Raw genomic sequence first — 16,945 nt, forward strand, 5'->3', positions numbered from 1 at the left:
CTAATTATAGGGAACGACTTATCCACTTTAGTTCTTACATGAGAGTGATTATAAACAATGCAAATCTGGTGAGAAAGGTAAGGACTGAAGAGGAGTGCAGGATACTCTGTAATTACCTAATCAAGCAAGAGGCCAAATGACTAGCAGAGTTCAATCCCAGGAATTATAAAGTAATAAAGATAGGGAAAAGGAAAAAAAAAGACCAGATAGACATTGTAATATTAGATTGAAGTTACAGGAATCACTAATGGAGATAATCTTGGGCATGGACATACTACTAGTTTCAATGCTGGAGTCACACTTAAACAGAAAAATATTGGCAGCAAATTCAAAACCAGTAAGCATATGGGCAGTTCTTACAGGCCTAAAAAGAATTTTAAGCAGAACACTAGATAACATTTTCAAGCTAGTTCTGAAATACATAGAACAGGCATAGAATCTCTACTTTGTGAAGTGTAAGAGATGATTAGAATTTATCTTTTTTTTCACATTATTTGTATTGTGAGATATGTCTCACACAGGAACCAGGCATATCTCCTTCAACTGAAAAATACCCTAGATAGTAATTTAATTTTTTTTATTAATAAAATTGATGAACTGTAACAGGTAATTAAGTTTCTACTGCATAAATAAAATGGATTAGATTAGGACAATTAAACAAATTCAGTAATTTTTATATTAGTCTTGTGTCAGGTACCAATTATTTCATTACACTACACTTATGTCTTGTTTGGTCGACATTATAATGCAACAGACACATTGTTAGTAATTTTTGTTTGCAGAAAAGAAGCCAGTTTTTAATGAACTTTGAACAGTTTTATAATTTTAAGTTACCCGGATTTTGGTATTTAAGATATAAGGTATTATTTGTTGAATACTGGACCAAATAGTCATTAATTATACCATGATTATACTGCATGAAATGCAAGCATCTATTCAGTACAGTGAAATATCTACTGATAACATAGATTTAATGTTGCCTTGTGTTGTGTAATCCTGTATATGCTAAGAGTATATTTTCATAATTCATCTATTAACATTAAATTACAGTATTTTTTCCTTTAGGTATAGTCATTGTAGTAAATCCATATAGATTCTACGTGGTATGGATTTAAATACTGCAAAACCCTTATGAATTTTCTCAAATTAGGAGATATTTTTATCTGAAGTAATTCGTCGTTTCAAATATTTCAGAAATGAAGCAGCAGCCCACATTCAAAATGGAGGCCTAAGGATGGTGAGTGATGAAATGAACGTGTGAGGTCCTCTATACCTTTCTGAAGGACCCCGTCATCCCCGTGCCATACGAGGCAACCTGGTTACCGCCCCATGTCACTAACCACAGATCATTGATACCAAGCACCCCTGTTGAACACAAATACTCAGCAATATACAAGATACTGTATACTGAGTGAGAAAATGTTATGAAAATATTCTGAAGAGACTAGTTACCCCTGGCAAAAAGGTTACAGAAAGAGAGAGCATAGAGGTTATTAATGACAGTGACAAAAGGAATTCATACAAATGATTTAGCATGAAAGGATCATGTGAAGAATTAATTACACAAATTACAAGCAATGAAGAATAAATCATCTGTACCCTGTGTGATACTGATGCTCTCTACACTAATTGAAAGCCTCATGATATTATTTTCATTGCAAGCAGCAAGTTGGCATGATGTGCATTAGCAATGAAGATCCAAATGAGGTTATATCTTGGCTAGTTGTATGTGTTCAAAGGGGGTGACTGAATTCTTCTTTATTGTTACTGCGTCACAGTTCCCCCCCTCACCCCCCCGCTCATGAGATTAATTAACCTGCTGTGGACTCCATTGTTGTACTCCCCTCATTACCAAGGCAAGCCCACACTGATTGACGTTTAAGCTTTGAGTGTTTCTTGCAGTGTTGTGTATCACATAACAGTAGCAGTATTCTTTCTCTGCCCTCTGCTCAGTTTGAAATCTGAATTTGAAAGCAAGTGCTTCTGTTGTAGTGTTTTTTGCACCGGTATTTTGAGGGCCATACCGTCAGCAATGCATTTATTATGCAGTAAACCCTACCCATAGCAGTTAATGGATTGTCTTCAATGGCCATTGGACCATAAGTGCTGTGCGATAGTATGAACTGAACTAAGTATTGCTGTGTGAATCATCCATGACGGTGCTACTTGGAAGTGACTCTCGACTTGTTTGGTGTTCTACGTACTTTGTGATACGACCCAAGTCTAGTCAAGGGCGGGGGACAAAACTGTGTATGTTTGCCTGAACCTTTGTGACGCATATGTAACCAGTATGCTCAGTTTTACTATTTTTTAAATAATTAACAATAGTAGTCCAATTAAGGAGTAAGACAGAGAGAATGGCAGAAAAAGGGCTATCATCTGAGGGAAGGAGCCATATATAGTAAGTTTGGCTAAGAAGATATAGTGTTAACTTCTCAACCATGGTTGTTTCGTAATGCTTGGCTACAGGGATACATACGTAGAGATTCTGCAGATACTTGTATAATTATCTCGCAAATTATAAATATAAGCCATGATATGATTTTAATGAAGCCCGAAGACATCTCTGTAAGTGCACAAACCAAATGCCATCTCCCTGTCTACTCATTTGCCGCAGCGTTCCTAGGTGTTGCTTAATTTCCGCAGCTTGCAAGACAATATGTAATCAGACCAGCAATTTTGGATCTTACTCAGGGCTACAATATGACAAATTGTGCATTTGCACTGAAGGATAAAAAGTTTTATTAAATCCTAAAAATAAGGACAAAATTGCTGGGAGCATCACAATATCCATTATAAAATATATTGTAAGGCATCTTGCTAGGTAATACTTTATTTGTATATGAAATTCATCAGTCTTAGGAACAGATTGGCAAATTCTCATTGCCAATTCATCAGTTTCTACTTAAATCCATTTCCATGTAAACTTTTCTTACGAATCTAAGATAAAAATGTTGACGTGTAAGTATGTGTGCATTGCTTCTTCATAGTGTTAGAATTGTGTGAAAGTGAGTATTATATTACAATAGATAATAAGTCGTTGCAGAACTGTTGTACTTCTATAAATATTGACATGTGTCATGCAGGTGTCTGACAATAGCTGTAACCCTCAAGTCCTCTGAGCAATGTTTTGGAAGTCTGAGGAATTTTTACAGTTTAAAGCTGATATATATTTTAGTTCTTTTCCAGAATATAATTGAAGATTCGTGTTATGGTACGACATATTAAACATCATGGATTTATACAATACAAGGATTGTTGTACGAGACCATGAACCTACATAACACCCCTTTTTATCTAGTGTTCATCTCATTCAACCAAAACATGCTGATATCTTCCATAAGCTCAAGTGTAATACATGTAGTCTTTGATAAATGTTGCCAGTGTAATCTCCGCCTGCCCTAAATAATTATTCAATTATTGATTTGCAGTTTATTGGTAATGGAGTTACTGAAGGCATTACTACCTGAATTGTAGAGAGGTCATGCTTTCTATCTATGCATATGTATAATTTTACCCCCAAAATGATCAGAAAAAATAAATTCCCCAAAAAGTATAAAATGCTCAAACTGTTTGAGTAGATAAATGAACGCTTTTTCTACTGCTTTTAGGTAGGATTAATTAATGTTGAAATCTCAGTACAGTATTAGGCAATATAGAAATACATGCAAGACCTATAAAGCACATTTCCTTGGATTTTGATTCAACTGACAATTTTTGTATGTATGTTAAGAATTGTCTGTTATTGAATTGTTTGTACCATTTCTATACACATATGTGTGTGATTATGCATCATAGTAGACATTGCTTGTCATTATCTTGACCAGGGAGGGTGGGTGCTAATGGGAGGGGGACAGTGGTGATCAATAGCATCTTGACCAGCACCCTATCATGGGTCGCAATATTGCATGATAGCAACAGAATGCACCATAAGGTGCAGAATAATCTGTATTTGCTGTTTATGACACTTGGAAATAAGAGAGAGTTCTATTTTTATTAAAGTGATCATGATACATTACAAAAAAGAATAATATGGGATACTAACAGAAGGTCATTCTGTTATGAGTGAAATGAGACTTAAAAGAAGAGGTAATGATGAAATACTCTGTGTTACAGTAGTTTGGTATATTATTAGGAAACACACGACTGACTGAATATTGTAAATTCAAAGTCACTGATAATTTCTCATTTCTAAATTTGGCAGTTTTTAAAGGGGATAAACTGGTCCAGATATAGGAATGACATTGAAATTGCATTCATGTACCAGAAATGAGTTATTGTACTAAATGATCGTAAATAAATATGCTGATCTATTAAAGTTAACAATTGCTTAACATATGTACCAGGTATATAAATAATGCAAAATAAAGAAATTATACCACATATGTTCTATGACAAGAAACTCATACAAAATGTCAGTCAATTAAGTCTACAGAATATCAAGGGATGAATATCAAGGAATGCCCTGATGTCCCCCTACCCAGTAGTTTTGTCTTTCCCTGTAGATTAGAGTTACACAGCCATGGTTTTCTTTTATTAATGTCAATGTAACCACACATAAAGGTTATTGATACTTAAACACTGAGATTGCTAGATGTTTAATTATACTGTAGCGGGTAGGAGAACTTGAAGTATTACCACTGCATGAATTGTACACATTGACATTATATAACCAAGTTTTCAATGGTAAATATAATATTTGTTTGTTTCATACAACACAGTGCTCTTATTGGCTGAGCAACGTAGTGTGTGACTGTTAGCTGATTAAGGGGTGACATTATATGAATCCAAGAAGATACAACTAGAAGTTGTGGACTCATGATACTGCTCAGTAAGGTCCATTTATCCTATGTTTTATATAGGAATATTGGCTTTCACAAGGCAGCATCTGAGACATACAATCACCGATTATGTCACTTGTTTACCAGCGAGAATCCATTATAAGCATTTAAATATTCTCCATGTACTCTGACATCTGTGTTGCTTGATTATGTCAGAAGTTTCATATGGTTAGGGTTTGTGAGCAGGTATGCTTTATTGCAGAGTTTTTAATGAAGCTGCACATTCTTTCAAAGTTAAGAATATGCATTTATGTTTATAAATACATAAATATTTATAAATATTGATCTATTATAAAAAGCTACATCTAATGTGAACATGGGCAATAAAGCATCAAGCTTTCAAATCTTTGCACAACTGAAATTTCTAGATTGTTTCTCGTATAGTTTTGTGAAATTGTGTTTGCCTGTGTTATCATGGGTTTAAAATATCCAAATCTGCCTAAAGGAAGAAAACATTTGTGAGAACCAGAAATTATATGAATGTGTTTGATATTATAAGAATTTGTATAAGTCTCTGCGCATGTGGTTGTACTTTCCAAGTGAAAGCTGCTTGATATTAGCATTGTATGGCTTATAGGAAATTGTCAGGGTATTGCAACGAAATTCTTAATGTTTATTTGGAATGCATCAGATTTTAAACTAGTATGATTGCCTAAATAAAATAAGTATTGCCACTGTACTGAATGTAATTATAAATTTGCTTTACTATGTCTCTGCTTAAGACAAAATAGACTTAATGGATTATTTAATTTCAATGCACTGGCAGGAATAGTCTTTGATGATAGGTAGGGACAGTTAGGTAAGTAGAACCGATATAATATAATATGGAAATGGAAACTTTTATTAAGGAAAATGTATTTATGGTAATTAGGAGTATTATATAATGACAGACTTCATGACATTAAACAACCACTGAACACTCAGTGTGACAGGGTGAATCTCAATTATGCATGACGGATGTATCTTATGATAATTTTAAAGGCTTTGTTTGATACTGTATTATTATTAAATTGTGACTATGGAGCATGTAAAAACATATTATTAAAAACTCTTCCTGAGGGCAGATTACAAGTGTTATGAGACAGTTCTGGTTATTTAGCAATTTTTACAATTTGTAGGTACTTCGAAATGATGGCTCTTTATTGCCTCAGTACAATTAGCAGAATACTGTATCCAATTCAGGGACAAAGTATCAGCCAACCAGAACCTCTCATTGCACTTGTAAATTGTGTTGTGACAAGGGAATCTGCGCCTTGTTGGGTTTCTAATTAAGGCTCGGTTTTGCTCGTCACTTCACATTTTCTACCAAATATAGTGTAAACAATTATGTATCATGAAATAAACCATGAGAAATATTTTGAATATTTATCCAAACAAATTGTTTTAGAAAAGAAGCTCTTTTGGTACGAAATAAGAAAATGCAGCAAGTAAACCGGGTGGAAAAGCTAGCAGTAATGTTAACCTTTTATTCAGCTAAATTAAATTACTCATTACAATAATCTGTTAAATGGGAGTGTCTTTCTATATGCACATCTTAAGGTTATTGTAGCTGCAGACATCTGCTTTAGTTGACATCAAGAATTCCTGAGCAGAGGTATTTTACTTGGTATCATTACCTCAGTGTTTTTAAGCATTATTGGCAATAAACATTATTAGCAGCCCTAAGGGTTAAATACAATATTAATACATTGTGTCGGAGGACAGGAAGCCAGAGTGTATTCATACATGTTTTGGCTTTTATTGAAGTCTTCCCCCCACTACACCCCAATGCCAAATTACTGACCCCACCCAGGATGCAACCCCTGCAACAAGCTGGCTAACTTCTAAGTACCTACTCACTGCTAAATGAACAGGGTTCACACGACTGTTCATTATAATAAGAGTTCCCGGTTCGAATCCCAGACGGGACAGAAATGGTTGGGAACATTTCCTTTCACCTAATGCCACTATTCACCTAGCAGTGAGTAGGTACTCAGGAGTTAGTCAGCGTCTTGTCGGGTTCCATCCTGGGCGGGGTTAGTAATTTTGCCTTGGTGGGGGAGGACCTCGATATAAGCCTTTACGTGTATGAATACACTCTGGCTTCCTGACTAACTGGCTTATACATATATACCCTGTATCACCACATATACTCTGTACAACCACATGTACTCTGCACCACCATGTGCACCCTGTATCACCACATGAACTCTGCTCTCCACCCTCAAAGAGCCGATTGGTATTGGGTAATAAATATGAAAAAATTATTAATTAATAATTACTAAAGCATGCAATACAGTTTGTGCATCCTCGGAATGGTTAGTAATTCGACCTTGTGCAATACAGAGCACAGAAGACAGCACGGAGACCTTGTGGGACTGAGCACAGAGTGCTCCAAATTTAGCTAAATCATTTGCTCGTAAGGAGGGAATTGATTACCATTTCTGATTGCCTTTGAGTAGCCTCAGAGCATCAATATTCCGAGAAAAATCAAGAAAATCTACTTGACTTGAGGCAAAAGTTAAGTAATTATTATTAATAATAATTATTAATTAAGATGCATAGTTCCCCTATGGTATACATAGCTACCACCTATGGCTCCTTATTTTATTATATTTGATGATTTTAAGGCTTAATAATTAAGACTGTAGTGAAGTCGTCAGCGAAGATGACGGCTGTTGACGGATGAATACTCTTTACTAAAATAATTTATTCTACTGAAAATAGTTAACAAAAGTTATAATAAGTCTCCATTATGTGCCAACTAATGTTTCAATCCATGATTAAAACCACTATTTTACAGTGCATCCTGTTAAAAGTTAGCACTTTGGAGAAATCTTGGTGCTTCCCAGTAAATTATAATAAGCACTCCATAAATTATTACATATAATAATGGTGCGTTCGCCAAACATTATATACAATAGTGTAAGCTTTACAAAAACGATAAGAGAATGGATTGTAGGAACGTTCACAGAAAACGATGTAACATTGGAATGTCTATAGGGCTCACTACTGCAAACAGGATGGATATTGGGGGGGATTCCACAGCAAGTCACACGATGTTTATGAGGACCACTACCACCTAAAAGTATAGGTATGGGGTCCACTCCCACCTGTTGGATGGGTATTGGGTCGACTAACACCTGTTGCATGGGTATGCGGTCAACTACCGCCAAGAGGATGTGTGTATGGTTCACAACCGCCCACAGGACATTCATTCAAACAGGGTGGGTATTGGGTTCACTACTATCCACAGGATGGGTAAGGGGTCCACTACCACCTGTAAGATGGGTATGGGGCCTACAATCACCCATAGGATGAGTATAAGGTCCATTACCATTCAAAGGATGGTTGTGAATAAGTATGGTATAAGTATGGGGTCCATTACCGCACAAAGGTGGGTGGTAGTGGATCGCATACCCATCTCGTGGGTAGTAATGGACCCTATACCCATCCTATGGTCGGTAACGGATACCATACCCATCCTGATGGCAGTAGGGGACCCCATACTCATCCAATAGGTGGTAGTGGACCCCATACCCGAAACATCCGAAACGCTATGCGTACTAGTAGCTTTACAAGAATGTAAGAATATCATGTACTCTCATAACCCCAATGTACCTTCTTGTATATAAATAAATGAATAAATAAATAAATAAATAAATAAATAAATAAATAAATAAATAAATAACCATCCTACGGGTGGTGGAGGACCTCATACACATCGAGTGACTAGTTGTGGACCCTATATCCATCCTGAGAATACACTTGCAGTATTGACGGTAGCAATGTCCAGTGTACAGGTTCTCAAGTAGGAAGACTTGAGGGGCATGACCGACGAGAGGCTTTAAAACATCAGAGGCTGGTGTCACTTGACAGACTTGACGTGGCAATGTCGTGTTATGCTATCCCGTCGTTGTAGATCTTCCTTAGTACCCCGAAACGGTCTTAGTTGCCTTCCTTACTGTCTGGCTGTGGTCGTCTGAGGTGGAGGTTATGATAAGACAGTTATAAGCTTATAAATCTCAAGGTAAACATACATCTCTAACAGGCAGAACTGAAGAGATTGGAGTTGTAGAGGGCGTGTAGGAAGGAGCTGGGAACCGCCTGACATCATATAAGCCTCATCTTGAGACATATTTCAGGCGCTCGAGGAGTACATTGGGAAGACGGAGACAGGAAGAGCAAGGAAGGTGACGGAGAGTCTTGTTTTGAAAACGAGAGGAGCACTGAGGACCTATCCGGCTTCACGTGGTGATCATCGAGGACGCCACTTGTGTAGAATAATATTCTGAACCATGTCATCCTGGACGTTAATAGTTATTATAGAGCCCAAATGTTCACACTTCAATAAGTTAAAATCACTTAATTTGTCATTAACGAGCAATATCTTAAGTCAATTGAAAACAAATATTTAACATCATCCAGTGTTGTGTCAGTAATTTTGGGTTGTTGAGTTTGTTAGTCTGTTATTGCATATACTGTATATTGTAGTTGTCGAACGGCCATTAACAGTTTTTTTTTTTTTTTTTTTTTTTTTTTTTTTTTTTTTTTTTTTGAGATATATACAAGAGTTGTTACATTCTTGTACAGCCACTAGTACGCGTAGCGTTTCGGGCAGGTCCCTGGAATACGATCCCCTGCCGCGAAGAATCGTTTTTTCATCCAAGTACACATTTTACTGTTGCGTTAAACAGAGGCTACAGTTAAGGAATTGCGCCCAGTAAATCCTCCCCAGCCAGGATACGAACCCATGACATAGCGCTCGCGGAACGCCAGGCGAGTGTCTTACCACTACACCACGGAGACTGTAGTTCTTGACTGACTACGATTACTACTTCACTGCCGATTCTATTGCAAATGTTGCTCTGTTGTCCTGTTGCATCATTTACAATAGAATGTTGTATATTGTTTGTGAATTAGATTTTGAAATTAACAACGTCAAACATTCAAGCTGGGGATCGTTATTGGTTCATTAGAGACTCGTTCGTATTTGGGGAAGTGAAGGAGTGGCTGTTGGCCATTGATAATTGAGACTTCAGACGCGCAAAATGTTAACCAATGGAGTGAGGTTTAGGGTGAATGTCAACCAATCAGTGACCGGGTTTGGTTGGTTGCTGGTTATATAAGGGACGGTGAGACCAAAAAACACTCATTTGGTCACGGAGACATCTCCCGTCACGCAGGGTGCAGTCGCACCTCCACAAATCTCCAGTATCATCTATCGATACTGGTAATGGCTCAAAAGGGCCACCACTTACGGGCTATTCATGCCCGTGCTCCCCTTTTGGGTGGCTTAATCTTCATCAATCAAAAAAACTTCAGTGTGTTTTACCTCACTTTTAATATCCAGTTCCAGGTTCGTCTCTTGAAGTTTAGTTGTATGTGGTGGATCCCCTTCTTGCGTCCCCCTTTGTTGCATCTCCCTCCCGTTCTCCTGGTTCCCCGTACTGGAACTGGTGTAGTGTATGGGTGGGAAAGCTAACCTTATTTCAGATTCGCCTTAATGAATCGATGGTTGGGATAAGTGCACATAATGATGCGTGTGGCACTATTACAGACCCAAACTGGCCTGTGACGCTCTTCTACTGCACTTGGCTGGAGTTGTCATTCAGTAACGGGTAACTAGCGAATTTTCCAAAAAGAAAGGAACCCGGACGTTTAATCTTTAGGATGTCCATCCATGGTTAGTCTTTTATTTCTTACCATCAGTGCGAATTGTATAACTTCCTGTCGTAGATATTAATCGTAAAAATTGCCTCACGGTAGTATTTCGGTAGATTTGTATCATTCATGATTTCCGTTAGTGTAGCTGTGTAAATAGTTCTCTAATATAAAAAGTTAACGGAATAATTCCTGACCATTGCAACTAAACGATAGTTAACTACCGGTTCGTAGTGGTGCAATTGTCAGCGCGCCCGGAGGTGGCTCCGACTACCTGACAGTCACATGCTTGACAATCGCACAGTAAGTAAAATTCAGATGCTAGTCTCCGGACAACTCCCCACCGTGGCTTGCTCTAGTAGTTCAAAAAGTTGTAGTTTGGTAATATATAGTATAGAAATGCACGTTGACTGTTAGAAGAAAATGTTAACTTATTCTGTCAAATGTAGAAGAAAAAAACTAAATGGCTGTTTTTAGTCACTGACTACAAAGGTCTGGCATTAATGATTGTACAAGTTTTGAATTTAAACAATCGTTCAGTTTCAGCCTCTGATTGTCATCTACAAACATTTAGATTAACTACAACCCTAGCCAAGAGGCTTAACAAATGTTAGAGTATCTTGGATAGTAGTAACTTAACAGATAATTGCTAATTAAATTTGAAGCAAATATCCTGCTTAACTTTCTCGTGTAATTATTACGAAGATGGTAAAAAAATTAATATTTTAATTTGGCTTTCCTTGATGTTCTTGCACCAGATTGTCTTAAATGCACTAGTCTTAAATTGGTATTACTTTTCAGATTCAGAATGCTTCTGCTTAAAATATTGGTGGCTATGTGGGACCTCCGGGGACCACTACATGGCCCCAGACGGCTCCCTAGTGTTCTTCCCGTCTCGTGAGCAAAACCAGTTGTCTGCGTCAGTTTTTCTCCTCTCCCTTCCCGAAAGTACTTCAGGGAAAGCGTTTCTACAGTTCTCCAAAGACGCTAACTAGTTTCAAACTAGGAATTTTCCAATTCCATATTACGTCGAATGGTTCACTAAAGTGGCACCCTTGTCCTTCCAACCCCTTCCTGTATTTAAAGTACCCCAGCTTCCATTCGCCCCTCGGCCTCTTCCCCAGCCTAGACCACAACCGTTGGTCCCGGCCCCAGCTTAAGTCTCGGCCTTCAAGGCCACAGCAAGCTAGACATTCCATCCTGTGGAATACCTGGAAACATGGTAAGTAAAATGTTCTAGTTTGATTGTTAAAAACTCTATCCCATTGATCAAACCAGACATGTGCTTGATGCAGGTTTAGTCCTCAACATCGCTTTCATCCCTTTTGAGTAAATTTAGATAATTTTATCTTACCAGTCCTCGTTTCATGTATCTGAAAGTTAAGAACTACCATTTCTCATGGTGCGTGAATAATACCTACAGCTGAGATAAAGCCAATTCTTGCTGCCTAGATTTGGCAGAGACTTCCATCTAGTTACTATCAAAGACAAGGATAAGGACAACTTCATAAAGAGCGTTATCGCAAGAAGTGAGTTTACGTGTTGGTATTTAACATGGTTATAAATTATTTAAAATTCAAAATTCGAATGTTTATTCAGGTAAAGTACATACATACAAGGGGTGATACAAATATTGATGACTTTGTAGATAGCTAGTACATACAATGCCTAAAGCCACTATTACGCAAAGCATTTCGGGCAGGAAAGTGTGCATTACAAGGAAAATGTGCATTACACTAAATATGGGCATCCTGCTGGACTAAGATTTACGAAATGGCAGAATTTTTCTAAAACTACGTAATATTTCAGTCCGATCCAGCTCATGTCAACAAGCGGCAACGAGCGAGGCCCGACGACCTGAAGGTGGTCATCTGGGTACACCCTCCTACACACTGGTCTCAAACTGCAGGGTCTGTATGGCTTATTTTACTTTGTCATACAGCTCAAATTGTCAAATTGGGGTGGATTTAAGTGCAGGTTACAGGTTAAGTGCAGGAGGCAGACTTTACAGTTTGAAATGTAGATATGAAAGAACCCAATAGGCTCAATCTGCACACCAGTCGATAAGCGGGACCCAAGAGCCAAAGCTCAACCCAGGTGGGTACACATTCCTAAGGGTGATTTAGATTACCTACAAAATAGGTCCTGTGGAACACTCGCGCACCTTCCCCAGCTCTTCAGAACCACAAACAAGAATTTAACTAGGCCAGTTCAATATAATTACGGTGTAACTCTGCCTCTGCAGGTCAGCCTCGGGTTTCTCTGCAGACCTGTGCAACCTCTGTTACAGTGTCTACTTGTGGAGACAATGGGTGGTGGTTTTCATATATCTCGACTAAAGACTACTAACATGCTCGTGTCTGAAGCTAGACAAATACAAAATTATTAATGATAACAGTTCTTTTCATGTGGACTCCATATCATGTTGGCCTTCAAATACATGACAGCTGATGAGTTACCCAAAGAATGCCTTTAAAAAGGAGAAACCGGGTATAACCTTGGTTTGTCAATAAGCAGTCAGAAATAGTACACCAAGAACTTCAACAAAATCCTGCCAGTGCAATCCGTTCTCTTAAACTTACGTCGCTTTTCGCTCGTTTGCCCACCCAAAACAATGGACGTGTTTGAAATTAAATCTGATCACGAAAGTGACGTACTGTCCCGTTCTGAGTCTTCCAGCTTACTCTGTTAGGTTAGGAGAGGAAACTTTCAACGGTTTTCATTACGGTTTGAAACCTTAGAACTTCCTACCCTCCTAACCCATTAAAGGATCCTTAACTTGCCGTTTTGGAAAAAAAATCCAAAATTTTCAAATATTTTTCATATTCAAATAAAGTCCATTTTCGACCGTACGGGTAAACGGCCAAATTCAGACGTAATTTGCAAGGAGACAGGGCACCGCCATAGCATGTACAACACTCCAATACGAAGAAAACCCGCTGGGTTGTTCATCCTGTTACTTGTACCCAGACATATGTTTGTTGTTGTTATAGATTCAGCTACTGAAACTGTCCCATTTTTTCTTCAAAATTGTGTCCTCGTGGCCGTCCTCCTGCCACCGTAACCGGCGATGGGAAACGGCTCTGGCGAGGTTGCGTATTGGCCATACTCGCTTAACTCACGGTCACTTGATGGAGCGCCGCCCTGCTCCTTATTGTCCTAATTGCAGTGTCCCTCTTACGGTCGTGCATATCCTTGTTGAGTGTCCTGACTTCCGGGAAGAGCGTGTCTTGTTTTCCGACCGTCTCCCGCGGTCGCTTGTCTCTCGATAGTATTCTCGGGGACTCGGATACTTTTGATATCGTTTGCCTTATGCGTTTCTGTTCTTGTATTGGCATCCTTGGTGATATTTAGCGCCCTCTGATTATCCCGCACATTTGATGGTGCTACATAGCCTTCCCGGTTTGGTGCCTTCTTTTTGATGATTACTTACTTGTATCTGGCCTACTGCTCCCTACACCTATCTTCATTACATTACATTTGCTTGGGTTAAACTCTAACAACCATTTGCTCGACCATTCCTTCAGTTTGTCTAGGTCTTCTTGAAGCCTCAAGGAGTCCTCCTGTCATAATCCTTCTCATAATTTTAGCATCGTCAGCAAACATTGAGAGGAATGAGTCTATACCCTCCGGGAGATCATTTACGTATATCAGAAACAGGATAGGACCGAGTGCAGAGCCATGTGGGACTCCACTGGTGACTTCACGCCAATCTGAGGTCTCACCCCTCACCGTAACTCTGCTTCCTATTGCTTAGGTACTCCCTTATCCACTGGAGCACCTTACCAGTTACTCCTGACTCTCTCTCCAGCTTATGTACCAGTCTCTTATGGGGGACTGTCAAAGGCTTTCCGACAATCCAAGAAAATGCAATCCGCCCAGCCTTCTCTTTCTTGCTTAATCTTTGTCACCTGGTCGTAGAATTCTATTAAGCCAGTAAGGTAAGATTTACCCTCCCTGAATCCATGTTGGCGATGTGTGTGTGTGTGTGTGTGTGTGTGTGTGTGTGTGTGTGTGTGCGTGGGTGTGGGTGTGTGTGGGTGTGGGTGTGTGTGGGTGTGGGGGTGTGTGTGTGTGGGGGGGGGGGACGTAAGTCTGCCCTGCTCTAAAATCATGCAAGGCTTCACAACACTGGGTAAGGTTCCCTGAGGTCAAGGAGCACTGAGGACAACAGGTCTAGTTACACTCCACCCTCGAGGTAGTAGATCTCCAGCTTAAGACATGGTGATGTGTGTCAAGTTATGAGTACCGAGAGTCTTTTCACGTGCAGGCCAAACCTCGGCAGATATTGTTGGAGTGCATTTATAGTTCAACGTGAACGCATAATGCTATCGTGACGTGTAAAGTGGAACTACTGCCCTTAAATATATTTCCTATTATGAAAAAGGTGTTAATTTGTGAACAAATCAATATATTAAAAATGAGACAAAAAATAGACGATGGTGTATATTGCACTGAGGACGTTGGTGGGTGAGTAGTCATATATGGAGTTCCGCCAGCTGTGGCAATTAAAACAAGCTGGCCAGAAGCTTCACAGGCACAGCTGTAAACCACATTGTTGTTGTTTAGGTGATGAGTCACAATAACGTGGCTAAAATAAATTGACCAGACCACACACTAGAAGGTGAAGGGACGACGTCGTTTCGATCCGTCCTGGACCATTCTCAAGTCGATTGTGTCACATTGTTGTTATTATTGTTAATTATTATAAGGTATAGTGCCCCAGCCGTGAGTTGGTTCACATCTATGCTGGAGAGGGACTGGGGAATGAAGAACACAAAATAACACGTCTCTAGAAACTTGGCGAGAGTTTAGGGGTAGTAGAAAACACTAGAAACTGTAATAACCGCACTTACGGGCTATTCATGCCCGTGCCACCTCTTGGGTGGTTTAATCTTCTTCAGTCAATCAGTAACCACAGGCCCACATATCGACCAACCGGGCTGTGGTGGATATGTGGGCCTGCGGGCCGTTCCAAGCAACAGCCTGCTGGACCAAGCTCTCGCAAGTCAAGCCTGGCCCCGGGCCGGGCTTTGGGGTGTAGAAAAACTCCCAGAACCCCATCCAGATACAATCTAGATAGTAACTGGTCTGTAGGAACTAGTAAAGAGTTTGGGATAGACGAACATCGTACAAGAAAGCTAGTCACCGAGTCAGTCATCTACACGACCTGCCTTTTTGGTAGTTAAACATTTCTATAAACCAGACAATAAGCCTGCCTGTCATACGCTTTATTCAGCAATCCGTTGAGGCCAGTCACTAATTCTGTTCATGATCACACCATTCAGCAAATCAATTGCAATTTGCTAGTTATCAAATTGCCTGTTAGTAAGACTGTCAATCAACAAGTCAGTCTGCCAGCCAGAAGCTGTCACTATCACACATAGTGAGTCAGCTCACTTGCCAGCAGTAAAATCACTTCGTTAATCAGTAAGCGAGTCTGTTGAAGATCAAGCATGTCTGTCAGACAGCAGGGCTAGGATTCATCAAGGATTTACGAATCCGTTTACAAAAACTGTACATCTTTCAACAATCACGGTAACTTTGTTTACATTTATTAAACAGACTATGAGCGAAGCGCTACGAGGTTGTTTATAACAATAATAATCTGGAGTTGTGAGATTCCGAAATTCTTAAATTGTTTAATAAATGTAAACAAAAGCCACCATGATTGTCGAAAGATGTACAGGTTTCGTAAGTAGATGCGTAAATCCTTGATGAATCCTGGTTCAAGTCTGTCGGTAAACTATCCAGCTAACATTCTAGTGAAACTAGTCAATCAAAATCCAGTTTGACGGCCAATAAGTCAGTCTGCTAAACAACAAAGCAAATCTGACAGTCAATTAAATCTGACAGTCAATTAGCTTTATAACCAGCAAACCATTCAAATTTTAAATTACACAACTCTTGCAACCACAACCACTTAAGAATACAGTAAGAGAAGTCTTACGACTGCAGGTTATACTGACTTTCTATCTTGCTTTCAATACTTATCCCTGCTTGTTTCCCCATAACACGCTCTGCTAACTGTTGATCAAAGTTCCCAATAATTACAATATGTTAATTATCTTTAAAACTGTATTCTCATCGTTATAATTTATTCTGTATACTTTATTAACAAAGGTTTCACTGGTTTATTCGTAAGCTTCAAGGTTTTACGACTGAATATACACCTGTTCACTCCCGCCATAATTGTAACGATTTATATAAATCGCTTACTAATAAAGTTTCTAAATCTAATATTAGCGACTGCAATATGCAGTCTCTGGCGCAATAGTAAGAAATTCGCCCCACGCTTCACAAGCGATTTGGCCTGGGCTCGTATCCTGGCCGGGGAGGTTAGACTAGGCGCCAATCCTTAACTGTATATAGAAGAGTTAACATTCTTGTACAGCCATTAGCACGCATAGCGTTTCGGACAAGTCCTTAATCCAAATTTTCCCGGGAATACGACCCGCCGA

At 39.1% G+C, this 16,945-nt stretch overlaps 1 protein-coding gene across 1 annotated transcript in view; it reads left to right on the plus strand.

The window, feature by feature from the left end:
* The window catches only part of Dscam1 (Down syndrome cell adhesion molecule 1), a 659,150-nt gene extending 652,954 nt beyond the window's left edge, over positions 1-6,196 (plus strand). The window contains exon 41 of the mRNA XM_069321167.1: positions 1,195-6,196. Within this exon, the coding sequence (XP_069177268.1) occupies positions 1,195-1,261 (67 nt within the window). The 3' untranslated portion in view covers positions 1,262-6,196. The remainder of the gene's footprint in view (positions 1-1,194) is intronic.
* Positions 6,197-16,945: the final 10,749 nt, after the last annotated feature.

Source organism: Procambarus clarkii, chromosome 9 (assembly GCF_040958095.1).
Source record: "Procambarus clarkii isolate CNS0578487 chromosome 9, FALCON_Pclarkii_2.0, whole genome shotgun sequence".
In the NCBI taxonomy this organism is placed as follows: Eukaryota; Metazoa; Arthropoda; class Malacostraca; order Decapoda; family Cambaridae; genus Procambarus; species Procambarus clarkii.